This window comes from Engystomops pustulosus, chromosome 6 (assembly GCF_040894005.1).
Source record: "Engystomops pustulosus chromosome 6, aEngPut4.maternal, whole genome shotgun sequence".
In the NCBI taxonomy this organism is placed as follows: Eukaryota; Metazoa; Chordata; class Amphibia; order Anura; family Leptodactylidae; genus Engystomops; species Engystomops pustulosus.
This window is the reverse complement of record NC_092416.1, coordinates 21,686,079-21,713,914: the sequence shown is the minus strand read 5'-3', so window position 1 is coordinate 21,713,914 and position 27,836 is coordinate 21,686,079. Positions and strand designations below refer to the sequence as shown.

General features: G+C 42.6%; 1 protein-coding gene across 1 annotated transcript; it reads left to right on the top strand.

The window, feature by feature from the left end:
• The first annotated feature begins 10,881 nt into the window (after positions 1–10,881).
• Positions 10,882–27,580, top strand: LOC140134645 (IgGFc-binding protein-like). Its single transcript, XM_072155109.1, has 20 exons — positions 10,882–10,935; positions 11,871–13,088; positions 13,162–13,502; positions 13,618–14,191; positions 14,947–15,545; positions 15,630–16,197; positions 16,290–16,885; positions 18,093–18,672; positions 19,182–19,381; positions 20,163–20,301; positions 20,462–20,790; positions 21,137–21,713; positions 22,079–22,680; positions 23,089–23,659; positions 23,744–24,339; positions 24,426–24,999; positions 25,084–25,283; positions 25,646–26,017; positions 26,103–26,386; positions 27,276–27,580. Exons 1-20 carry the CDS (start codon positions 10,884–10,886, stop codon positions 27,322–27,324), a joined length of 9,021 nt encoding a protein of 3,006 aa, XP_072011210.1. The 5' UTR covers positions 10,882–10,883; the 3' UTR covers positions 27,325–27,580.
• Positions 27,581–27,836: the final 256 nt, after the last annotated feature.

Sequence of the window (27,836 nt, the reverse complement as noted above, 5' to 3'; positions counted from 1 at the left end):
GCGCCTTCTTTCAGCCTGTTGGACCATAGAATTTTGTGCCCTCTGAATATTCTCCTGAACTTGTGACCAGAGCGTGCGCAACTTGGATGTAATAGCTTCCGCCCGAGGAATATTAGAGACAGGCACAGAAGAAAAGGAGAAACGAGGATGAAAACCATAATTGCAGAAAAACGGAGAAACCTGAGTGGAAGAACTACAGTGATTATTAATAGCAAATTCTGCCAACGGAAGGAATTTCACCCACTGGTCCTGACTGTCCGAGACAAAGAGTCGCAGATATTGAATCATCTCCTGATTCATTCTCTTGGACTGACCATTAGACTCAGGGTGAAACGCCGACGAGAACGACAAATTAACTTCCAGTCTAGAACAAAATGCTCGCCAAAATCTGGAAACAAATTGTACGCCCCTATCTGACACAATATCATCTGGTATACCATGGAGGCGTACAATATTCTGTATAAACAATTCAGCCAACTCCTCAGCTGAAGGTAACTTTTTTAATGGAACAAAGTGTCCCAGCTTAGAGAAACGGTCCACTACCACCCAAATAACTGTATAGCCTTGAGATGCTGGCAGATCAGTGACAAAATCCATAGACACTTTAGACCAGTGATGGCTAACCTATGGCACTGGTGCCAGAGGTGGCACTCGGAGCCCTTTCTGTGGGCACTCAGGCCATCACCACAGATGACTCCAGGTATCTTCCTGCAGTCCCAGACAGCCCAGGACTTGCTGTGCACAGAGGTATATTAAAGTGACAGCTGTACCAGGGACTATTTTCTGCTTTATTGGTGTCCTCAGGGGCTGGTATCAATGAAATCTGTGACAGAGAAGGGAGTATAAATCACAAATTAAATTTCTGTGTTGGCACTTTGCGATAAATAAGCGGGTCTTTGTCGTAGTTTGGGCACTCGGCCTCTAAAAGGTTTGCCATCACTGCTTTAGACCATGGCCTGGTGGGAACTGGAAGTGGAAGAAGAGGCCCCTCCGGACGTCTCCTGGGAGTCTTTCCTCGCGCACAGACCTGACAGGCTTGGACAAATGCGTGCACATCATTAGTCATGTGAGGCCACCAGTAACTTCTTTTTAAGAGATTCAAGGTACTCCGCATTCCCGGATGACCTGCCAATACCGAGCAATGCATCTTATTCGATGTTGCTTCCGCTGTGCAGGAGAGATGCTATCCAGCTTCATGGATTCCAATTCTTGACGGCCTGGAGACAGACTGGCCGTTGGCTGACAGTCAGGGGACACCCGAGGTGATCGCCTGGATCTTAGGCGACGATCAACTCGGACGACCAGAGTCATAGCTTCATCTAATGTCTGTGGCTCGGCATAAGCTAAGACTAATTCCTGTACTCGGTCTGACAGTCCGGACATAAATTGGTCTTTTAGGGCGCAGTCATTCCATTGCGAGTCAGTCACATACTGTCTGAATTGGGCACAATAATCTTCCGCCGTCAATTTTCCCTGACACAGAGATCTAAGGTAGGAAACTGCCAGTGCCCGGCAGTCAGGTTCATCATAAATCTGGCCTAATGCAGAAAACAAAGCGTCAAGAGAAGAGGGGGATGGAGAGTCAGGTGGGAGAGAAAAGGCCCAATTTTGCGGAGCACCGTGCAAAAGAGAAATGACCACGCCCACCCTTTGTGTCTCGGTGCCCGATGAGTGAGGGCGTAAAGAAAAATAAAGTTTACATCCCTCCCTAAATGAAAAAAATGTCTTGCGGTCACCAAAAAAACAAGTCAGGGAGAGGAACCTTAGGTTCTGGTACAGGTGTTGGTGGAGCCTGCGGTGTTGTCTGCCCCGAATCCTGCATTTGAAGATGGGCAGACAGACTCTGAACATGCTGAGTTAAGGTCTGGACCTGAGCGACCACAGCTGACAAAGTCTCCATGGAAGGAGTGAATGTAGCAGGTTATATACAGGATGCAGACCTATGTGTGTGGCCAGTGTTTCTGTTAGGGTTGGGTAACACAGAAGATGGGGGATAGTGTGCTCTGAGCTTGTCCCAACCTCTGTCCCTTCCTATAGCCCCCCCACGCTAAACCATGGGGCGACTACTTGAAGACTCGGAATACACTGGATAAGTGTGGGAAGGGAAACACAAACAGACTGACAAACATAAAACACAAAAGAATGGTAAACTAGCCGGAATCACAACGAGAGGGTACATCAATAGCAAAGTCAGAAGGCAAAACGTCAATGTCAAAAACTAGCCGAGGTCACAACGATACAGATACAGATACAGTGCGAGTCACACCTAATGCAGCGAGCGAGTGCTGAAGGGATTTCAAACACTGGCACAGGTGACTAGTGAAGCTGCAATTTATGCAGGCAGAACTCCACCTCCAGAACCTGATAGGAGCTGGACAGCATCTGGGAATTAACCCCTCATGGTGCAGAACAACCAGGCATCATGCAGAGGTACCACAAGTCCCAGCAGTTCCGAACACAACTCCTAGACAGCGCGAGATCTTAGCAGCCGCTGCCCGGGACGATAGGTGGAGTTTGCTCGGATACGCCCCGGGGGTCGGAGAACGCTGCTGGCACCAGCAGAAGAACCAGAAGTCCCAGCATTTTCCCTAGCGACCCTGACATGGACACTACTAATCTTTAACTAACCAGGTCCTGCCTCACTAAGTTCTGTATAATTTGTGACGCAAATAAAGCATCTGCCTAGTCTTGCATGGCATCAATGCTCCACAGAGTTTGAGATATTATACCATACTTTTGTCTTGGCGTGATTTCTTTTGAGCTCACTCTGAATTTTATTAGTCGTTAGCGAACCTGAGGTTGTGTGAACAGGTGCAGAACTTGACATTTCATCATTTTTTACATAATTTATAGGTCGCACTTCCTGCACAATCTCTATTGATCTTCAGAACCCACTTATTTTTTTAATGACTTGGTTCAGACTGAAAATTGCAATATCTTCCAACTGACTTGGCTTCATAGTAAAGAGGAGAATCTACTGTTAACATCAGTTTGTGGCACCTAGAAGGACAATCTTGTATCTAGTTGGTCAATGGTGTGAGCTGCATTTGAAAATTCCTGTCTGTTGACTTGCAAGAGGTTACTTTTTTTTGTGGCACCCAGAAACCTAATGCTTGTGTTAAACGGGTAATCTTTTTAACCCCATTGACTGCCATACGGCAATAAACGGCCTACTTGCACATGTCCCCTGCAGAGAGGACATTTATAAACTTCTTGACAGGGACCAACTTGAAACAATATCTCCTGAACCCTGGCACATAAAAACATTTTTGTCATTTTAAATAAGCCACCATACACAATATAATATCTCAAAGGGGAGATTTTTTTTAACAACCAGAGATATACACTGTTAGTTGTGCCAAAAATAAATGACCTTATCTACAGTTTTTATATTCCTGATTTGTAACTTTAAAGAACGGCTCTCTGGTTCTCCTAAGCATCATGCACAATCCATATATCATGATAGACTTTCCTGTTTATGACACCAGAATTGTGTTTCTAGGTGCCAGGGATCAGAAGCTATAGACATTTGAAATGTCCGCCCCCTCCAGAATATAGTAGAAGCTGCTTTGGACTTTCACTTTGTAGAAGTACATGCACCCTCATCTGTAGATGAACCTGGAAAATGGGGATGGAATAATGTTGTACATATATATAAGATTTTGGTAAAAAGTACTTAAACGTTAATTGGAAAAATGTCAAAGCTTTTTTTTTTTTTCCCATTTAGTCAACTATTGGCAAATTTTCTGAAACTATCCTATCAAGTTAGTCTCACAAACCATAAAAAAAAAAGTTAAAAATTAGGTGTAAAACTTTTCCAGAGATTTAGGCATTTAAAGAATCTACAGTCAGTCAAGAGTTTGAGCTGTATTTGAAAATTATACTCCCGACTTACATTATACTCCAGCTTACAAGTGGATCTTTTTTGGTAGCACCCAGAAACATTATGCTTGTGTTAGATGGGTGATTTTTTTTTTTTTTTCTCGGCGTGACACTGCTTTAGTTCTTCATATATCCTGTACTTCCTTGTCTCCTATCTTGTCATGTAGAATGTATCTCCAATAGCAAAGGCTATTGAAACGTGTCACCAGCTATAAGTGACATTTATGGTGACAATTTCACTGGAAAAGCAAAAATGCCCCTGTCTTGAGGTGAAGAGACTTTGAAAACCTCATGGAAGGTCCTTTAGTCACTGGAAAAGGCTTATAGAACAATCACAAACGGGTAAAGAAAAATATTTCCGGAACTGTAAGGTAAAGCTCACAGAGCAACGTAGATAAGTCAAGATACCTTCTGTATAGAGGTAGTCTCGTGTCTAATATCTAGAATATATCACCAGAAATATGATCGCTATGGATCCTACTGTCACCAGGGACCTCATTTTCACTAAAGACAGGTTACAGAAGCCCATGACACCTGCAGTGCAAATATGTCTTTCTGCCTTTTATAAGCATTTGCATTACAATATAATTGTGTTATAAGTTACCTTGCATCCTGAGAAAAGCATGGGGTAGTCACAGGGGTTGGGATCTAAAAAAACATGTGAATTGTCTGTTACTCACTCCTCAGATCTCAGCCCCCCCCCCCCCATTGTGCTTGTGTACAGCTCCCCTCTCCTGCTCCTTCACAGAGCTTAGAGCCTGGAGAGCTGACATCAGTGGGGGAGGGAGGAACTGTACAGGAGCACAAAGGAGGCACAAGTCACATGTTGTTTTTTTGACATGCATGCAAACCAAAACCCAACCCCTGTGACTACCCCAGGATTTTGTAAGGGTGCAAGATATGTTACAACACACAATTATATTGTAATGCAAATGATTATAAAAAGAAGGTAGTCATTTTTGCACTGCAGGTGTCATGGGCTTTTACATCCTGTCTTTAGTGAAAATGAGGTCTCTGCTGACAGGTTCCCTTTAAGAGTTTAGCTGCTTGTATCAAAAGGATTGCCAAGTTAGACTTGAGGAATTCGTTTAACAACTAACTTGAGACCAATAGCAGCAGACCAGCAATTTAACATAATGTAGCAGCGAACGAGCAAGACCAACAAAATGTGTGAATGTTCTCCACAGCTTAAAGCATCCCCAATACTGTCATAACTAAAGCATCCATGTTACATTGGGTACGCCAGGAGAGGCTGAGGATTCCTAAGGGTGGCTGCAATATCCCTAAATGGATAATACTTACCAGGCTTGGCATCGGCATAGGAGGAAAACAACCATTTATTACACAGTAAAGAGCAGCTTTTGGGAAAGGAAGTTGGGGGGGAGGGGTTCGTTAGTTCATGAAACCAACTGGGATCTTTGGGGAACAGTGTAGTCTTTTGGGTTTTTTTTGTATTAAGCCCAAACACTATTACAGTTCTAAAGCAAGGACAAATAGAAGCTGCTCTGGCCTGTCACGTAAGAAGGACCAGACACAAAAAATAGAGGTTCTGGTATGTAGACAGGGTCACACATCAATTAGTCAGTAGTAAAGTTAGGTAGCTTATATTGTGTGATCATTCTACATCAGACATAACTTTTCACTCTGTGCCATTAGATGCTGTGTGCTGACAATGTGTTTAGATTATCAGGGTAGAGGTTTATATACTCTTTTATTTAGCCTCTGAACATTCTACTAGTATCTGACACACAGAGATGTTGAGATCCATGAGATGCATATAACACATGACATTCTCAGATCTGCTATAACAGCAAAAGCATGCACATAGCTCTGCTATATGCCTCCATCCCCTGGATAAAGATATTATCTGTCTGTAACATGTGGATTTATTCTCCTCATGATGTGTTGCTTGTTGGCAGGAAGTCTGTGTGTGTGTGTGTGTGTGTGGTGTCTTGGAATGCAAGGGTGGGCAGAGAGCCGCTCAGTGCAGCATCAGACAGGAGAACAATATGTCCTCCCAACCCCGAAGGCAGAATATTCACAGTTGGATCCCAGGGCAGCCGAAATTGTGTATATCAGGACTGATAGAGACATGTTGTGCTTATAGCTTTGAAATTCTGTATTTTTGTTAATAACAATTGAATTAGAGTGTGTTAATTTGTTTTCTTGAGTATATTTAAGAATCTTGCCTTTGTGAGAATACCCCTTTAAGGTATAATAAAGGCTTTCAACAACTTTTTATGCAGAGATCCCTGGCTGGTGGTAAGTGGGGTGCCCTTGGCTTTAGGCAGGGATTACACGGAGACAAGAGATGTCAACCATAATGGCAACGGCAACAACATCGGGAACAGTATAGCAGGTTCAAGGTTGCTGGTTGGATGGTGTTTGGCAGAGGTTCCTCACAGCCTGGTATAGGTATTTTCAGGCTGGAGGTGAATGGCTGCTTCAGCAGGATAATGTAGGCTCTGGTATATGGTTCAGAGCTGAAGAGGCCTGATGGTGAGAAGTGCTGAGCTTCTACACCCTCCCGACTCTCACGGGAGAGACCTCAGGAGAAAAGGGTGAGAGGAATAATATGCACAAAAATTTCAAACATTAATAAACAATTTTTATTAGTCAAAAATTCATAGTAAAATTACATGTTTTAAAAGGTGGCTTCAGGAAAGTAGAAATTCACATATGCAACAGCCATGATACATGATTGAATTTCTACTTTCCTGAAGCCACCTTTTAAAACATGTAATTTTACTATGAATTTTTGACTAATAAAAATTGTTTATTAATGTTTGAAATTTTTGTGCATATTATTCCTCTCACATGTCCTTTCTTTTGTTGTGCTAGTGAACCCTTTAATTAGGTGAGAGGAGCACTTTGTGTCCCTCAACAAAAACTTTACTAAAGTTTGTTCATGATCTAAATAGTGTGTATTTATTGTTCTCAGGAGAAAAGACCCAGAACTTTCCACCCAAAGGGCTTTGGGAGTATCCAGCTCATTATCCAACCAGCATCTTTCTTACATAGGTGATTAACAGTACATTCTATTGGTCAATAATAATATTCCTTCCCAGGCAGGTATTTACCAGCTGCTTTACCATTTATAGAGACTTGAGGTCTCACTGAGGTGATCAAGCTCAAAGATTCCCATTGCATCTATAGGGAGTTTAGTTTTGCAACAGACTGCATTGGCAGGGGTGTTGCACATGCCAATCCTAAGACACAAGTGTGACAACATGATAATACCATACATACATGGTCATATTTCTGGCAAGTCCTAATCAACTTCAGGGTTTAATATTTGCCCAAGCCGCCTGGCATGCTGAAGCACGAGTCATTTTCATGAAGGTTAAAGTGGCAGAGGAGTAGTATGGGCAGCAGCACTAACTCTGCTGCCGAAAGGACTACAATCTACAACAGCAAAGAGTTGGCAATCGATAACCATACTGTTGGTGCCAAGATAGTTTGTGGACAAGGATTTTCAGTACGTGTACATGGCTCCGTGCACTTTAGGGATTCTCCTGACCCACACCTCTGACCACACGAAAGTCTATAATGCAACACAAGCTATTGTTTTGGGCCCCAGAGATCAAGGTGTCCCACAATGTTGTAGTAGAATGCAGTCACTCCTTCCAGACAAGGGCCGTTTAAGCACCAATCGCGGGTGTTAGAAGTAAGGGTTTGCTACATGATGGGGCAAACAGCCATCTTGTATGAAGAGGTCTCAGCACACGAGCCCCTTTCATATCCACTTAACAATGCAATGACATACCATACTGTCAAGGGTGATTAAAAGGTCAAACAGTCCTAAAAAAATTTTGTACAGGAGGTTTTAACTTTTTTAAATGTATGAAAACAATATAAAACCTATACAAATTTGTTATCCCCGTAATCACAGCAACCCAAAGAATAAAGTAGACCTATCATTTGGGACGCACAGTGAAATCCGTATAATCCAAGCCCACAAGAATACGACACAAATGCGTTTTTTTACCAATTTCTCTGCATTTGGAATTTTTTTTCCCGCTTCCCAGTACACGACATGGAAAAATAAATACCACCATTTTGTGCAATTTGTTACGCTGAAAATAAGCCATAACACAATTCTGTGCATGGAAAAGTACAAAAGTTATAGATATTTGAAGGGGTGGGGTGTGAAAAATGAAAACGCAAAACCGAAAAAGGGCTCCGGCGTTAAGGGGTTAAACAATGCTAGACACCCGGACCTGGTTATCAATCGCATGCGTTTCCCTGGAAATGCATATGCAATCGGGCTGAAGCCTGCCTCCTGTGTGCTAGCGTCGCATTATGAACGCTACGCTGGCGGAAAGTGTGACCACAGCCTAATTTAAAACCCATTGAACAAAGCTAATATGCAAATATGAAACGTTTTGCAAGGATGCAAAAACGCAATGAAATAAAAGCTACAAAAACGCCACGTGTGTAACCGGCCTTAACATTGAGGCCTGCGGCACACGTGGCGTTTTGAACCTGTTTTTGGGCCGTTTTAAGCAATCTGTTAAAAAAAGCATGCGTTTTTGACCCGTTTTAATTAAGACAATTGGTAAAACCGGTCCAAAACGCATGTGTTTTTTTATGGACTGTTTAAAAACGGCTCAAAAACGGGTTCAAAACGCCACGTGTGGCGCCATCCTCAGGGCGCCTTCCCATATTTGTCTCATTGCGTTTCATTGGAAACGCATATGCGTTTTGCCCCAAACCCCTCCCACTTGCGTTTTGGATGCGTTGAGAAAGGAAAAAAACGGCGCGTGGGAAGGGGCCCACCGGTCGCATTCACATGATGCATTGTGTTTTTTGCTGCGTTTTTGACAAATTCCAAAGGGTTCTTCCACATGTAGCATTCTTGATCCATTATGGACCTTTTTTAACCCCTTCTCACTCCGTGGCAGATATATCCACCACAGAGCTTTGAAGGGTGTATGAAGAGGGCTCACGGGCTCAGCCCTCTTCATACAGAGATGGGCTTTGCTGCATATCGCAGCAAAGACCCATCGCTAACACCCACGGTTGGTGCTTGCACCAATCACGGGTGTTAACCGTTTCTTTGCCACCGGCAAAGTCTCCGAGGGCACTGAAAGCATGGCAGCGCATGGGCGCAAAAACCCACTTAAAAAGCGAATATGCAAATGTGATGCATTTGAGGGCACATTCACATGTTGTGTTGCATCACGTTTTTGATGCATTTTTGACGCATTCCAAAGGCTTAATCTTTGGGGCGCGTTCACACTGTCCCACGATCGTTATGAACGCGATGCTAGCGCACAGGGGGCTGGGCTCGGACCGATTGCATATGTGTTTTAAGAGAAACCGATGCGATTTGGTTATCGAGCGCATGCGTTTCCCGGGTAACGCATATGCGATCGGCCCGAGCCCTGCCCCCTGTGCCCTGTGAGGAACGTTTCAAAGCACCCTTGATCACATGCTGAGGTTATATTGTGTTTCCACTGCATCTGCTAAAACAAAATGTAACCTCAGCATGTGATTAAGATTTGAGCGTTTGGAATGCAGCAAAAACGCAGCAAAAACGTGACACAGCGCAACGTGTGAATGCGCCCTCAAAAACACACCAAAAGCACCATATGTGTCCCTGACCTAAACACAACCAAAGTTTGAACGCGCCCATAGCCATTTGCTCCCCCTCCCATGTGTCTCTGGGCTCTGCTGGGGCTGATGCTGCACCTGTTCTCCTTCCAATGAGATGATATAAACCTGGGGATGTGGGTGGGAGGTGTATCCAGGGCACCCTACAGGTAGGTTATTCAGAGGGCTCTGTGTACTCCTGCACGTCTCATGGTGATGTCATCTGTAGTCTGTTATGGGAGCAAACACTAATTGGGCTCTGCCCCCTCTCTGTGTATGGACCCTTTCACACTTGCCGTGTGGAGACTTATATCTGGCTGGTAGTTTCCCCTTAGCTATAGGCAGTACGGTGCCACATAGGTCCTATACCGTGCACGGGGAAAAGCGAGCATGCCTTGTCTTTCCCGTTATGTACGGTCGGACATTGAGCTTTGCTGTGGGGAGGGGTGAGCAGCGCTGCTGTATGTTTGGCAGGAAAAAGTGCAAAGGAGTGAGAAAAATGAAGTTTCCCACATCTTTTAGGGTGATGCCACTCGTTGAACGCATTTTTTGGCCAGTTTTTAAGTATTCCGTCACAAAACGCATGCTTTTTAACAGACTACTTAAAAACAGGCCAAAAAATTTTCAGAACGCCACGTGTGGCATCACCCTTACTGACATGCAAAGCTAGTGTGGCTCATCCCAAAATGTAACGCTCTGCGTTCACTGGAGGTGTTTACCTGTTTTATAATGCCATACAACCGATGTGGCGGAGATTTGACTAATTACATTGCTGTTAGGGTGTCACACGTGGTGTTTTGAACCCGTTTTAAGGCTGTTTTTAAGCAGTCCTTTAAAAAAAACGCAGTCTTGAGATAAATGTCTTTGTCTAAAGGAGGCCTCAGGGTTGCGTTCACATGTACCATTTGTATTGCGTTTACAAACTCAAGGCCAACGCCCGGGGCTTGGCTTGATCACATCTGTCAGTGAAGCACATGCAACAACAAGCACCCAGTGACTCGCATGTATACAATGTAAACCCCACATGTGAACATGCGTGTGGTTGTATGCACCCTCAGGATACCTGCACACAAGAAATTTTGGATGCATGTGAGCAATTGTTTCAACAGCTATCAGTCATCCCCTCGTGCACCTAGACTTGGATTGCATGGCCCATGCATTAGCTGTGTCCCCAAGACGCCTATTCCTGCTCAAGTACTCCAGGCAGTGGCTTCCAATCATCAGCACAGGAGACATGGGATGAAAACTATGAACAGTGGGACCGTATGTCCCATATAAATGCACATATCATGTACAGGTGGACTAGCTGATGGGAGAAAGAAAATTATGCAAGGTGGTGGGACCTGGTCCTAATGCTCGTATAGTAAAGGTATTCATAAGTGTCTTGTTATGTTCTCTTTGTAGCCATGGGTACAGTGGTGGTCTTGTGGCTGTGGGCCCTCCTGGCCTCTCTATGTGGTGAGTACACAATTCAATATCTTGCTGTCTATTCCTTGCACCTGTGTGTCTGAAAAACTACTACTACTTCAACATGAAGGATTGCTTTCCATCTCCACATGAACTGATCCCAAAAAGCTATTAACATCAGTCCCTTCATCTAGGGCAACTTTTGCATTGTCGGCAGGGGGCTCAACACACAATGTGTTGCGTCGTTGTGCGTTGCATTTTTGACGCATTCCACTGGCTTCAGCCTTGATTACACGCTAAAGTTACACTGTGTTTTAGCAGATGCAGTGGAAACGCAATGTAACCTTGGCATGTGATCAAGGCTGAAGTCACCCTGAAGGTATAAATGGCTTCCGTCGGCAACGCTTGAGTCTTGCACAAGTATGACCACTATACCACAGTCTTAGTGTATTATGGGGCTGTAGACAGCCATCACAAAGTCTGATTGCGTGTGTGAGGCATCCAACTCGCATCACATTTGCACATGTGCTGGCTGGAACATCCGGCTACGGGGCTAACCAAGCAGAACTGAATGTGGCATGTCAGCTCAGTTCTGGTTGTTGGTGTTTTGGCCTGATGTTCCAGCCTGTAAACACTGCAACTGTGATGCAAGTTGGATTCATCACGCAATCTATTATGTAAGGGGCTAAATTTTGGTACTTGCTATTAAAGCAACCTTAAATGTGTGTGTGTGTGGGGGGGGGGGGTTTCTATAAAATGTGGAATACCTTCATGGCATATGTGGACTTTATTTTAGGAATACTTCCTTTCTCTACTCCAATTGCCTTAAGAAGAGTCTCGATGCACCCAAATAACCTCGATGGATGGTCTTTCCTACTGAAAGTGATCTATTCAGATGGCTTTTAGAAACAAATTGTGTGCTTTGGAAAAACTCTGTACCTGTATAATCTTACATGTCATGTTTTACTTTTACTTTTTCTCTTTAGGAACCTGTCTAGCAGGACCACTGGGCAAAGAATTTGTGACGGTCTTTATGCAGAACTATGACTTATCTTATGGCAAAGCCGACTTCAAGCTCTTCTTCACTGGATATAATCCTTCCACCACTGTAAACATAACAATAAACAAGTTGAGCATCAAACCAATTAGAATTGACAAGACAAGTTATTCTTTACTAATTCCTGCCAAAGCAGATTTAGGTGGCGCTAATAAATTATCCTATGTGATTGTTATCAAAGCTGATAAACCCATCTCTGTTATGTCATTTGGTTACAAAGTGCAAAGTGCTGATACTAGTATTGTATATCCCATTGAAGACCTTGGCAGAGACTACTACGTGGTAACCCCTGTAGGTGGCACTGGTGATGACTTGAAAGAAGTCTCTCTGGTAAGTTATGAAGAACCTACTAATGTTGATATCTTCCTGACCGGAGCAGTTACCTACAAAGACAAGAACTATGGAGCTGGTAGTAAGCTCACAGTCTTCCTAGATCCATACAGTGATATCCAGCTTCTCAGCAAAGACAACTTATCTGGAACTCACATAGCATCTCAAAAGCCTGTGGTGGTAATGAGTGGTCACACGTGTACACGGGAGAGCAACAAATGCAACCATGTCTACGAGCAGCTCTTGCCTGTCTCTAGCTGGGGCACCAGCTTCATCATCCCTCCAATATCTGTGCAGTTAAAATCTGATATTGCATTTGTGGTGGCTGCTGTGAATACAAGAATAGAATATCAAATCTATACCACAAGGTCAAGCCAGAACTTGAATGTGGGTCAAGTATTTCAGTTGGAAGTCCCTGTCAGAACCCCAATTTATCTCTCTGCAAGCGCTGGAATCCAGGTTCTCTACTACTGTACTGGATGGCAAGACACGATACAGTATGACCCCACTCTTATAACAATTCCTCCAGTGAGCAGCTACTGTTCTTCTTATAATTTATTCACTCAAGAGGAATTTGAAAACTATGGCAACCTAGTAGTGAAGAAAGCAGATGTCTCAAAAGTCACAACGAATAACAATCCAATTGAAGGTTTGATGTGGAATGAAATTCCAGGAACAGATTATTCCTGGGCAACTCTAAAATTAGTGAGAGGATTGAGTACAAATATTCTGGAGAACCCATCTTCACCCTTCTTGTTGTTGTCCTATGGCTTTGGAAAACTTTACAGTTATGGATCTCCATCTATTTGTATTGATGGTAAGTGTCAAGTGAAATTGGGATGGAATCTTGAATATCCATTTCTAGATTACTCATTTCATTTGTTTTTCAGCCTACTCTGATCAATCGTGTAGCACTGTAAAATGTAACGCTAAAGAGAAGTGTCAGATGTCCAATGGAAAGCCACGATGTGTGCCAGACTCTGAAGCCTACTGCCATGTGACTGGTGATCCCCACTATCGCACCTTTGATGGTTATTACTATGATTTCCAAGGCACTTGCACATACACTATTGCCAAGACCTGTGGCAGTGATGGCAGCCTTCCGGCTTTCAACATTGAAACCAAGAATGAAAATCTGGGAAATACTCAGGTGTCTTATGTCAGTTATGTTACCGTACAAGTTTACAACTACTCAATATCCATTGTGAGAAATGAGTATGGATTTGCGAGGGTAAGTATTATGCGTGAATATACGTACATTCACATATATAGGTACGTTCATTGTAATGGACATAGAACAAACATTTTCTAAAATGTGTGGATTTTCCTTTTTTGCATCCCTTCAGTTGAACAACCAACGTCTCCGTCTCCCTATGAACCTTAATGAAGGCCGGGTGTACTTGTATCAATCTGGTGATTCTGTGGTCATTGAAACAGACTTTGCCCTAAAAGTTTACTATGATTGGAACTTTGTCTTAAAAGTATTCATCTCCAGTAGCTTCTTTCAAAAAGTTTGCGGGTTGTGTGGAAACTATAATGGAAATCCTTCAGATGACCTGATGACGCCAACTGGAACACTAGCTCCTAACTTGGTTGAGTTTGGCAGAAGTTGGAAAGTTGATGACGGAGACAGGGTTTGTTGGCACAACTGCAATGGGGAATGCAAGACATGTCCTCTTGAAATTCAACAAATATATGCAAGTGAGAAAAGCTGTGGTTTGATCTCCAAGGTCCTAGATGGTCCATTCAGTCAGTGTCACTCTGTCATAGATCCCAAGCCATACCTGGACAACTGTGTATATGATCTGTGCATGAATAATGGCTCCAAACAAATCCTGTGCCAGAGCTTAAAAACCTATGCTGATGCCTGTCAAAGGAACAAGTCTTCGATTGGGGACTGGCGCCAACTTTCTGGATGTTGTAAGTTGCCAATTTAGTGTCTTGTGGATAATCTTAGGCACAGGATTTAAAGAGGACCTGTCACCCAATTTATCGGCACTAGGAGCTGCTTACTAAAGTAAGCAACTCTTAGTGCTCGATCAAACGCCCCAGTGTTAGAGGTTTCCGGTAATGCTATCACTAACGCTATCTAACACTGTGGCGGGGTACAGTGTAATTGTCGGACAGCTCGCAAAGCTGTCCGACGTATTCATTAGGGGTTGGGGCGTGGCTAGGGGCGGTGACTGCCGCCTAGCGCCCAGCAGTCACTACCGGCCTATGGAGCGAGCGGGGTGGTCCAGGGAAGAGGCAGCGCCTCGGACCGCCCCCTCATGAATACATCGGACAGCTTTCGAGCTGTCCGAAGATTGCATTGTACTCCGCCGCAGTGTTTGATAGCGTTACCGGAGGTTTCCTGTGTTTCCGGCGTTTGTTCAAGCACTAGGAGCTGCTTACTTTAGTAAGCCGCTCCTGGTGCCGAAAATTGAGGTGACAGGTCCTCTTTAAGTTTCCCTTACAATGCATACACAAGTGTCACACCAGTTGATGAACTCATGTCAAAGTACTCTTGACTTGAAGCTTTGTTTTGTTGGTATTCCAAAAGTGCCATTCTCTTTTCTACATGGTCTATAAATGGTCCTTTTAATGACTAACATTTTAGATGCCAAAATGATATATGCAATATATAGGATACACTTGGGATATAGTACATCACTTATTCTTCTTGTCTCCCCTAGCATTGCCATGTCCTGAGAACAGCGAGTACAAGCTCTGTGCACAAGCGTGTCCAGCCACCTGCAATGATGATGCAAAACCTTCCATATGTTCAGAATCGTGTGTGGAGTCCTGTCAATGTAAGGCTGGATATGTCCTTGATGAGGGAAAATGTATCCCCAAGGCCAGTTGTGGCTGTAATTACCAGGGTAAGCTATATGCTCCCAATGAGAAGTTCTGGGATGACAGGAAGTGTGAGAAGCAGTGCATCTGCAACCCTTCCACCAAGAAAGTTGAATGTAAAGCCACCAAGTGTAAGTCTTCAGAGAAATGCTCAGTTACTAATGGAATCCAGAACTGTTACCCTGTATCATATGGAACCTGCTCAACATCTGGAGATCCCCATTATGTCACCTTTGATGGTGCAAGATATGACTTCCAGGGCACATGTATCTACCAGTTTGCAGGACTTTGTAAGAAGTCAGATGATTTGGTGGACTTCCAGGTCAATGTACAAAACGAGAACCGAGGAAGCAAAGTTGTATCCTATGTCTTGGCAGTCAACGTCAAAATCTGCAATTTTGATATAATGATCGACAGAAACTACAAGGGCAGGTTTCTGGTGAGTTTTCATGTAATAATTTGGAAATTTTGGAGAGATTTCTTACTGTAAAATCAAACATATAATTTTTTTTTTTTTTTCCAGCTTAATGGAGTCCTAACAAACCTTCCTTTTGTCATTGATAATGGGAAACTCTCAATCTATAAACAAGGTTTTCATGGTGTCATCCAGACTAGTTTTGGTCTTCGTGTCTCCTACAACTGGGACAATCATGTTGCTGTCACCCTTCCAAGTAGTTACGCTGGAGCAGTCTGTGGTCTCTGTGGTAACTTTGATAATGACAAGAAAAATGATTTCCTCATGAAGAACAACCAGTTGACCACGGAACCAACTATCTTTGCAAACAGCTGGAAAGTCAAAAATGTACCAGGCTGTTACGAAGCGGACGGGGGTCTCTGCTCAAACTTGGCAGAACTGGAACGCCTCCATAACAACAATAACGAAGGCTGTGGAATCATTAAAGATAAGAATGGACCTTTCCGTGAGTGCCATGCCAAGATAAACCCAGAAGTGTACTTCAAAAGTTGTGTATATGATGCTTGCTTCTATGAAGGCAGACAGGAGGTACTATGCAAGATGATAGCCAGCTATGCCACCTTATGTCAAGAGGCTGGGTTCAATGTATCCTCCTGGAGGACTTCAAAATTCTGTGGTGAGTTCAGCTTGTACAAAGAGTGGTCAATATACCACACATGGTATGTGTTAAGTTTGGTTTAATGTTTGCTTGACTTCCTCCAAATATAGGTCCAGCTTGTCCAAAGAACAGCCACTATGAAGTATGTGCCTCTGGCTGTGCCCCCACTTGCCTCTCCCTTTCTCCGCCATTGGGATGCAAACCTGGATGCTCAGAGGGATGTGAATGTGATGATGGCTTTATCCTGAGTGGTGGAGACTGTGTTCCCATCTCCCAATGTGGTTGTAAATACAATGATAAATATTACAAGCCTGGTGAGGTATTTTTCCCCAGTGGTCTATGCAACCAGCAGTGCGTGTGCACAACCATTGGGTCTGTCGAATGCAAAGCTTTCATCTGTGGACCCAATGAAGAATGCAAAGTCATGGATGGCGTCCAGAAATGTTACCCAGTTGGATCTGCTCAATGTTTTACTTCCGGTGATCCTCACTATATGTCCTTTGATGGTGTAGCCTATGACTTCCAGGGCAACTGCACCTACACCCTCACAAAGACTATATCAAAAATGGAAAATGTGGTCCCCTTTGTGATCAATGTCAATAACGAGAAATGGGGTAATGGAATGGTAACTGTCACAAAGTTGGTCTCCTTTGAGGTCTACGGCTACAAACTTATTCTTGAGTATGAAGTTCGTGGTAAAATATTAGTAAGTAATTTTTTATATTTAAGGCTCCTTCTAGATGACTGTAAATGGGTGGCGGATGTTAGCTGTACTAACGCCATGTGTGTGTTCACGATGCACTCCTGTCACTGCTGTGCTGTTGGTGGAAAAGGGCGCTTAGTTTCACTGTACATATGGCCCAAAACATGCTTCCCTGTAAAGAGATGAGCAGGACTCCAGCTCTAAGATACAGTTCACCTTGGCCCAGGTTTAACATCTTATTTTAGACTTAATATTGTGGATCCCAAATCTCTTACAATAAAAAGGTTTCCGATCTGCCCTTCCTGGGTGGAGAAATAATGGAAAAAAAAAAATAAAAAATATATATATTTTTTATTTATTTTTAATCTGGGGTAATTCTTGAAGCCATTGCTTGCCATGTATAATTAACCTCAGGGCTGCCACTGATCAGTCCATGTTTACAGCAATAAAATGCACAAAGTTCTGTCTCCTGCGTTGTGGTCAGTCTGTGACATGGCCATCTTCACATTCAGATTTCATGGCCCCATGTGTGGCAGCCCTTAGGTGCCTGAGTTAATTTTAAGAACTTCAGTTTCCACTCACCTGTAATATGAGCAGGTGACCCCCTTAGCTATTTTTAGCCTAAATTCTAAATATGTTAAAGCAGAAGGCGATCTTTAGCAGATGCACAGCCTTTAAGTATCCCACAACCATGTGCTGCTCATGCTGAAAAAGAGATGTGATATTGGAGATAAGGGTAGAAACTACAAATCCAGGCACTGGGCTAAAAAAAAAACCTACCATGCACACTTAATCATAATGTGGATCCAAGAACCGTGACTGGTAATTTGCTTATTTGTTATCCATGGGCTCCTTCCCTCTAAAATCAACTTCTAAAATTATGTTAATGTGCCAAAATGGCTCTGGTAGGGTGTTAACGGCCCTACAGGCTGTTCGACTGTGCAGGAGCCAACCCCCCCCCCCCCTCCACTTCACACTTCCTTATGTGAGATGACAGCAAATGGAAGGAAGGAGTTCTTTCCAATGGGAGGGTGCGTGGTTTCTCTGGTTTCTTATTCTTTATTTTGATTGCTTAAAGGAAATCATGCATGTTCAGATTCTGTAAATGGTATAAATGCAGCCATAAAACCATTAAAACAAATTTCCAAATTCATCTGTTGAAATGTGACAATCCATCCAAATTTGCTCAGGTGTCTCATTATCCCCACAGGTAGATGGAGTGTACCGTAACCTGCCAGTAAACCTGGGAGATGGCAAAATCCGTGTGTATCAACATGGGATTCGAGTCCTTATCGACACTGACTTTGGTGTTCAGGTCAATTATGATCTTGTCTACCATGTCATAGTCACTGTTCCTGGTAACTACAAGAACCTGTTGGGTGGCCTGTGTGGTAATTATAATGGGGACAGGAAAGATGATTTCCAGTTACCTGACAAGACGGTGACTACAGATGCCACCAAATTTGGAGCCTCCTGGAAGGTGCAGATTCCCGGTATAACTTGTGATGATGGTTGTGGTGGAATTTGGAATCCTTGTCCATTATGTGATCCAAAGAAGCAGGAAATCTTCAAGACTGAGAACTATTGTGGATTCATGAAGAAACCTGATGGTCCACTCAGTGCTTGCTTTTCTACTATTAACCCTGATCCCTACTTCAACAACTGCATCTATGATCTGTGTGCTACAGTGGGTGATGGAGATATTCTGTGCCAGAGCATTCATAGCTACGTGGCCACCTGCCAAGCGGCTGGGGTTATTATCCAACCATGGAGGACGGATTCCTTCTGTCGTAAGTGTTTTAATTTGGTTGAAGAAAACTATTAATTTTCTTTAAAAAAAAAAAGGTGAATGGAGCAGCAGTTCGTATTCCTGAGATGCTGTTCCTTGTAAAGCAAATTGATATTTATGCCAAGGCATTTGGTAATTAAGTTTGTCCTTTTGTATTGAAATCAAATGGGCAGAGGTCTTCTAAATTATGTGATTTCTGTGTAGTGGCTGTACATGGTAATGCAATTTAAGCCTATTGAGTTAAATGAGAATAGTCTTGACTTCATTGGCCTGTGAACTAGATTACAAGTGCTTTAAGCGGTGGGGTCTGACTCCCAACATTTTGATATTGATCGCTAAGTGGGATCGAAAATGGTCATTGAATAAATCCTTTTATAGCCCAAATTTTCTGAGATGTTAATTTTTCAGTAGTTACATTTTATTAAATTTTGATCACCTGTGAATTTTAGATTTTTATGTATGCTTTTATATATATATATATATATATATTTTTTTTTTAACCTTTCCCAGCCTTGTTGTGTCCGGCCAACAGCACATACAAAGTGTGCGCTAAGGTCTGTGAATTATCGTGTGCCAGTGTTTCTAATCCGGTTAAGTGTCCAGGAACTTGCTCTGAGGGCTGTGAGTGTGACAACGGCTATTTCTTTGATGGAAAGAACTGTGTGTCCTTCGATCGTTGTGGCTCTGTAAATGATACAATCTACTGCAAGGTGGGTAAAATGGAATGGGCTAAATGCAGTGGGCATAGGATTTTTTTTTTTTTTTTTTTCTAAAACCTTTTGAACACTCTTGGTCAACTTATCTAGTGCCTTCATGTATCCTATGCATTCTACTGTGGCTAAAGAACCTTTTTTGGGCCCCCATAGCCATACCTCCCAACTTTTGGACTAGAGGGACAAGGCACCTCCCTCTTTTTCAGAATCCAAGTCCCACCCCTAAACATGGTATAATATTGACCTGTGGCAAACCAACCCCCCCCCCCTACCCCTCTGAGGACCCATTCATGCAACATATAATGATTCTCTTTAATTTAATCTGCCCTCTACTTTATTGGCCTTGTCTCCCATCTCTCCTTGTATAGTGGCCTCCTGTACACCTGTTCTTCGGTAATAAACAAAAAAAGTTAATTGTCTGTCTTCATCCCTCCCCCAGTCTGTTATCTCTGTCCTGGATCTGTAAGATGGAGGGGTCAGGGTTAGCCAGGGGAGGAGCTACCTCAGCAGATTTCTGCTATAGAGCATGGATGAGATGGGTGGCTGCAGCAGGAGCTGATCCTGCCTCCTGGTCCCTGCCCCGACTGAGCTGCAGAGCAGGGACCAGCCGGGACATTCTTCCAACTGCCAGGGACTGCTCACAAAAAACCATAACTACCCTGCTGAATCCGGGACAGTTGGGAGCTATGCCATAGCTGTAGCAGCATGAAGAGATATTTCTAAACATTTGGTTGTATGTGGAGCTAGGAGGGTAAAATATTTGCTTTTCTTTTCACAGCCTGATGACAAATATCTGACCCCTGACTGTAAACAAGTTTGCACATGTGGCCCAAATGGCTTAGTCTGTGAAAATTTCACATGTGCAGCCAACGAAATTTGCAAGATTAATGCTGGTGCTGTGGTCTGTATTAAAAAAGGTAATATTTTATAAGCTGTGTAAAATATGAAGAACTTGGTTTCCTCGACCACTTTACTCTAAACTTAGCTTTAACGATCTGAAGTTTTTGAAACCATGAATCCTGAAAATTGAAGCGCTATGGATACCAATTTTTTAACAATGCCTTGTCCTTATCACAGATCCATGCAAATCCAACAGCTGTAAGGTCAAGGAAACTTGTAAGATAATTGCTGAAAATCCAGTCTGCGTTGCAGATTTCACAGGCACTTGCTGGGCATGGGGCGACCCCCATTATCACACGTTTGATGGCTATGACTACGACTTCCAGGGAACCTGCACATATGTCCTAGCTCATTATGGAGGAGGTGACCCGGGACTTGAACCATTTCAAATTGAGGAGAAGAATGATAACCGAGGAAGCCAAGCTGTGTCCTACGTTAGATCTGTGACAATGTACTTCTATAAATACAAGATCACCATTATGAAGGGGGAATTTGGTAAAGTTCGGGTAAGTTTAGGGGATTTTAGAAGCCTGATATTGGAGGGCATCTTATTCCTGAACACCATAAGTGGCGCTCTCCATTCCAATCCCAAGTTATATTTAGGATCATATCCACAATGGTTACCTTGGGGGAAACAAATTTTGGGGGGTAATCCAAGTTCAAACTTTTTTTTATACATCTGTACATCCATATAGGAAATCCTTTCCTGTAAGAGGATTTATTGGTTTTGGCATGTAAAGCTACAAAATTATGAACATGGCTGAAGAGTGTAATACAGCTGGTAATTGCATATTTAACAAAGTATAATTAGTTATATATTGCATTGTAAGTGCTTCCCAACTTGTGTTACAGGTCAACGATGTCATTACCAATCTTCCAGTGACTTTACTAAATGGAAAGATCTCTGCCAAGATCAGTGGACTTGATGCCGTGGTACAGACAGATTTTGGCCTAAAAGTGACCTATGAGTATAACTCAAACATTATGATCACCCTCTCCAGCAGCTACTATGGCCTTACTAAAGGTCTTTGTGGTAACTTTAACCAAAATATCAAGGATGAGCTAATTACCTCAAACGATGAAATGGTCACCTCAATCATAGACTGGGCCAAGAGCTGGAAAATTTATGATCGAGATCGTTTCTGCTTTGATGTCTGTCCTGAACTGAACTGTCCAACTTGTGATGAAGAGAAGAAGAGCCTGTATGAAGATGAGAAGAAATGTGGTCTCATTAAGAAAGTTTTAAATGGCCCCTTCAGGGAGTGTCATCCAAAACTTGATCCAGCCAATTTCTTCGATAGCTGTTTGTACGATGTCTGCATCAATGATGGTGCTAACCAGATCCTGTGCCAAGCCATTGGTGCCTACGCCAACACCTGCAGGAAACAAGGAATTAAAATATATGATTGGCGATCCCCCTCAGGATGTGGTAAGTGAGAAGCAATGTATGTAATATCAACCTTGTAGATCAGTTACTATGTGCTTTACCAAATTGTTAGGATGGTGGTGCAAGTGCAGTTTGGTGTAGATACTAGCTGTCAATCGTTTCGTAAACTTTCGTATATGAATTTGTTTCTTGGGTTCTTTCTTGGAGAAGAAAATTACATTAGAAATTTTGTTTGGATGGCTGCACACTAAATGCATCAAGTAATAGCCATGAATGACATGCTTTGGGTCAATCCAAGTTCAGTAATAGCCATGGTGGTATTTCTGGAAGTATAGAGGGAATGAGCCTTTGGCACATGTCTAACTCTTCAGTGACATCTATGTTAACACTTTATTTTTTTATTTTAGTTCTGCCATGTCCAGCAAACAGTCACTATGAGTCCTGTGGAAACGCTTGTCCAGCTACTTGCACTGATCGTACTGCTCCATCACGATGTACCCAGGCCTGTGTAGAGACCTGCCAGTGTAATGATGGATTTGTCCTTAGTGGTGGCAAGTGTGTTCCCATAGGAGAGTGTGGATGTTCATACAAGGGTGCCTACTACCAAGCTAACCAAGAATTCTGGGATGATGACAAGTGCCAAAGACTTTGCAAATGTGATACAAGCGTTGGCTTTGTAACCTGCAAGGAGAGCAGCTGTAGATCCAGTGAAAGATGCTTTGTTATTAATGGAGTAAGACGTTGTCAACCTACAAGCTTCTCCACCTGTACAGGCAGTGGGGATCCACACTACACAACGTTTGATGGCAAGAGATTTGACTTCATGGGTACCTGCATATACCAACTTGTTGGTGTGACCTCCACCAACCCATCAATACCTCGTTTCAGGGTAACAGTCCAGAATTACAACCGTGGTGGCAATGCAGCCATATCCTACACTAAAGTGGTTAACCTGGAGGTTTATGATATGATTTTGACTTTAAGCCTGGACTTTTCCCGCCGTATCTTGGTATGTATGACCAATGTTGTGTGTGTGTGGGGTTCCAAAGTGAAATGGGGGCGGGGGGTTCTTATGCAGACGAGGGAAAATGGATCATGTTTGAGCAGTCTAATCTGTCTCAAAATTGGACTGTGCAAAATTAGTTGAACAGTTTTCTGTGTCAGATTTCATTGACTGATGTTGAATGATCTAGATTCATATATATATATATATATATATATAATATATAATTTTTTTTTTTTTTTTTTTCTGGTGTAAAAACTGAAACCTTTTCATAGCGGTAATTTAGATTTTGATGCAAATTACAGCCCTATTCTCTTGCTAATGATTTGATAAATCCATAATGTAATGTGGCTAGTTAATTGCACATGTAAAATTGAATATGGTAACCTGTTTTGCATTGGGTGTACTTTACAGGTCAATGGAGTGGTTACTTATCTTCCTTTCTACTACCAAACTAACAAGGTTGTAGCCTTCATCAGTGGCAGCCAGGGGATCATCAAAACTGATTTTGAGGTCACGGTCACATTTGACTGGAATAATTATGTGTCGGTGAGAATTCCCAGCACCTATGAAAATGCTGTTGGTGGTTTGTGTGGAAACTTCAACAATAATCCTGAAGATGACTTCACCATGATGGATGGAAGACCAGCACTGAATTCTGTTCAGTTTGGAAACCGTTGGAAAGTTGGTGATGTTCCTGGATGTTCTTCAGAATGTAACAAAAACTGTTTTCCTCTGTGTTCTGAAGCCCAAAAGCAGGAGTACAAGACTGAGCTATACTGTGGGCTGATCACTAATCGCAGTGGGCCATTCAGTCAATGTTATCCAGTTGTAGACCCAACCCCATTCTTTAATGATTGCATTTTTGATGCTTGCCAATATAAAGGTCACCCATCATCCTTCTGTAATTCCATAAGTCTGTATGTGGCTGCTTGTCAGGCGGCGGGCATCAAATTACAGGAATGGAGATCAGAATCTTTCTGTAGTAAGTTCTCATTTTTTTTACATTTTGCCACTTGTCTGACAATTGCTCTTATAGGTGATACTGATTTGTCGTAATCCCTTCTAGGTCTATCCTGCCCACCCAATACTCACTATGAATTGTGTGGAACCGGTTGTCCTGTCACTTGCCATGGGTTGTCCTCACCAACTGGTTGTGACTCCCCATGTAAAGAAGCTTGCTACTGTGACAATGGATACGTCTTGAGTGGCCATAAATGTGTTCCTATTGGCAGCTGTGGCTGTGTATACCAAGATAAATATTATCAGCAGAATGAGATCTTCTATCCCAAGGGTCAGTGCAATGAGAGATGCCAGTGTGATGCTGATGGCATTGTAAGGTGTAAATCAGAGGCCTGTGGACCAGAGGAAGAATGTAAATTGGCCAATGGAGCTTGGGGATGTCAACCAAAAGAGTACGACAGATGTGTGGTTTCTGGAGATCCACACTACATCTCTTTTGATGGTCTAAGATTTGATTTTCAGGGTACTTGTACGTACATTCTTTCAAAGGTTGTAGCTGACTATTTCGGCCTTGTAAGGTTCTCTGTCACTGCTGAGAATGAAGGCTATGGAAATGGAAGAGTCTCTGTGACAAAGCGTGTGGTGGTGTCTGTATATGGTTACACTATAGCCATAGAGAGGGGCATGAGATCAAAAGTCAAGGTTTGTATTGTTTTGGAAAAATTTTACTTCCAACAAACTACTTCTTGTGATCTCCTTGAGAATAACTGTTTCCTTCCTGGTCTTAGGTTGATGGAGAGTTGAACAATCTTCCACTTGTGTTGGACAATGACAATATTGTTGTGACCCAAGAAGGGCTAAATGTCGTCTTGCAGACAAATCTTGGTCTGAAGATTCTTTATGATGCTGTGTTCCATGTGATCCTTGTTGTTCCAAGTACTTACCGGGGCAAACTGGGTGGCCTTTGTGGCAATTATAATGGTGACAGAAATGATGAATTCCAGCTTCCCAACAAACAGGTTGTCAAGAATGTAAATGATTTCGGGTTGTCCTGGAAGGTTAACATTGCAGGAGCCAAGTGCAGTGATGGATGTAAGGAGGGAGAATGCCCAGTATGTGCAGATGCCAAGCTTCAGCTCTATAAGGCCACATCCTCATGCGGTATGATCACAAACCCATCAGGGCCATTCAAGGCTTGTCATTCAAAGATCAGCCCAGATGATTATTTCAACCATTGCATCTATGACGCTTGTGCTGTTGATGGAAAAGATGAAATCCTGTGCAAGAGCCTCCAAGCCTATGTAGCTGCTTGTCATGCTGTTGGGGTTATGATTGGTTCCTGGAGAACCCCGACATTCTGTGGTGAGTATTAACTTGGGTCCTGTTGTGAGGTCTATCACTTGGGACACTTATTTGCTTAATGGCTTAAATTGCTCTTCCTTCTAGCTCTGTCCTGCCCAGCAAACAGCCACTATGAACTCTGCACCAGAACTTGTGAACAAACTTGCTCAGGACTTTCGGCACCAGTGAAATGTACAGATCAATGTTTTGAAGGCTGTGAATGTAATGCAGGATATGTTATGGATGGAGATAAATGTGTCACTGCGGACAAGTGCGGATGCGTTATCAATGGAAGATACCTGAGTGTGAGTATTGCCATAATGTACCCTGTGCCATGCCCAAGACTGGGGCTTAACAGCTATATTTTAAAGTAGCTGCAATTAAAAATCCATTGTCCTGAACTGTTCTGTTTCATGATAACTTGATCAAAATCTAGTATAAGAGGGTAGTAACACTAGAGATGCCACTGCTATGAACACTGGAGCAATGTAGGATCATTATATAATCCTTAAAGTTCTGACACCTTGGTCCTGCAATCCATACACTGGAAAATTAAAAATTATTTGCATCCAAAGACTTATTCTAAAAAAATTTCCATGCACTACTAATGGATGGAATTTTAATGTTGCTATTTGCTAAATAAATGTAACTGTCTTTTGTTGTTTAGGAAGGCGAGTCTGTTATCTCAGCAAATTGTACCAGACAATGTAAATGCCAGGCTGGACTTGTTGACTGTACCGACATAAAATGTGGCGATAAGGAACGATGTGGTCTACGTAATGGAGTCAATGATTGCTACATGGTGGAAGGTGAATGCTCTATGAATGCTCTCAAGTTTGTCTCCTTTGATGGACTTGTTGGAGGACCTGTTGGAAATGGCCCTGTAGAGGTGGCATCTCTATGTGACAACAAGGCTGCCGGATGGTTTAGAATTGTTGCTGATATCCAGAGTTGTGGCAGGACAATGGCATCTGTGGCTAGACTTCACATCTACCAGGGTTGTTCCATTGTGACCATTTCCAAAGACCAAGAAGTCTGGGTAAGTACTATGTGTGTGTATAAAGGAAGTGCCACCACTTCTATATTACATAATACATTTAACTTGTCATAATCATCTTCTGTAGGTAAATGGACGCTTGGACAGTTTTCCGGTTGATTCTGGTATGCTGTCGGCCAAAGCTGGAGCCAGTTTAATTTCTATCCAGATTGGAGCAAGTTTGAGGATTGAGTTGACAGTCGGTGGTGACCTCATTCTCCGTGTCTCTGAAACCTTGTCTGAGCTGATTTGTGGAGCCTGTGGAAACTTCAATAGAGACCTATCTGATGACCTCAAGTCTCCAGCAGGAAAGTCTGCAACTGATGTTTCCCAGCTTCTAGCATCTTGGAGATCTCGGGATTTAAGCAGTTGGTAAGGGAGTTGCTGTGATTTAATGAAGAGAAGGCATTACTGAGGCAGGGGAAAATGGGGGAGGCATAAAAGAGAAAATCTTGGTAAGCCTACTGGAAAGGGGTCAATTTACTTTAAATATATTAGCGTTGGATTTTTATAATAAAAACACGGGGAAAACTGAAGACTTCTGTTGGTTGCCTTGTATTGGGTTTAATAATAAACTGTTGTCAGGCTCTCCTTGTGCTGGCTACTTAGAGGTTGTCCACTTTCAGTAAATTTAACTTTTTTCTTTCCGCAATTTTCCAATATACTTTCTTTATCAATCCCTCCATTTTCTAGATGTCTGCTTGTTGTCTTGTTATAGGAAGCGTCTGTGTTTACCTTCAGTGGATAGAAATTTGTCCATGGTCATGTGATGGACACAGTGGTGCATGAGCAGTTGGTATCACATGGCTCTGATATAACAAGTTGTGCACTTGTCTATCACATGACCATGGACACTTCTGCCCACTGGAGGGGAAACCTAGAAGATTCCTATTGCGGGATGGCAAGCTGAGATCTAGCAAATGGAGAGGAATTCATACAGGAAGTATATTGGAAAACTGTATAACTTATTACACAAAAAATATTAATTTATTGAAGGTGGCCAACCCCTTAATACCTACTGTATACCAGTAGATTTGGGATATCCTTTAGTCCCTCCCCAGCACTCGAGCTGCAGGTTTGTCTATTGTGAATTGACCATCAAACAGAAATTCTAGGCTAAAACCTTAAGCTGTCACCCCTAACGTGGCTCTTTTGTAGGTTTCAAACTGGGTTCTCAGAAAACAAATTTGCTTTGTAATGTGGTAGATCCACTTTGTGATTTCACAAGTGATTGAGTATTTATACTTTCTTTTTCTTTTAGCAATGCATCAAATCAAGGCAATTCAGACGTCTCCAAGAACGGATGCTGATTTTTATTAACGATGGAATAGAATTTGATGCTTAACCGATTGGGAGACTCCAATATATGTGGTTTCTGAGGACCATTGACCAGACTTTGTTTATGGTCTTTCGGTAGTTTCACTTAGAACAACCAAAACACTGGGATAAAAAGATGCATGTGTATTTACCGAAGGACCTTTTCTTAGGGGACTTTTCTGCCCTATAAAAACAAAAAAAAATTCCAATGTTCCTCATTATGAAAGCCAATAAAGTCTCTTATTGTGATACTTGCATTACTGTTTTTTTTTTTTTTTTATTTTGTAAAATACTGATGTTTGTACTGACTACACAAGATGTGTACAATGAGAACCACCTAAAACCAAATCCCATATTGAGACTTGCTCTGAGGGGTGATGTATGCTGCCTGGTTTGCTTTTCTTGTATACATGAACCTCACTGCTTTTGCAGCTGTAGTCTGACTAGGATAAAACTGAATATTTGAAGTCAGGGACAGATAGGATTGGATTAAGACCACCATGAG

What these genes read in the sequence shown, in the direction of transcription:
- LOC140134645 (XM_072155109.1), top strand. Translation starts at nt 10,884, where the DNA reads ATGGGTACAGTGGTGGTCTTGTGGCTGTGGGCCCTCCTGGCCTCTCTA. An exon ending in GCGCCAACTTTCTGGATGTT is followed by an intron (nt 14,192 to 14,946) that starts GTAAGTTGCCAA and finishes TGTCTCCCCTAG; the next exon opens with CATTGCCATGTCCTGAGAAC. An exon ending in GAGATCAGAATCTTTCTGTA is followed by an intron (nt 23,660 to 23,743) that starts GTAAGTTCTCAT and finishes AATCCCTTCTAG; the next exon opens with GTCTATCCTGCCCACCCAAT.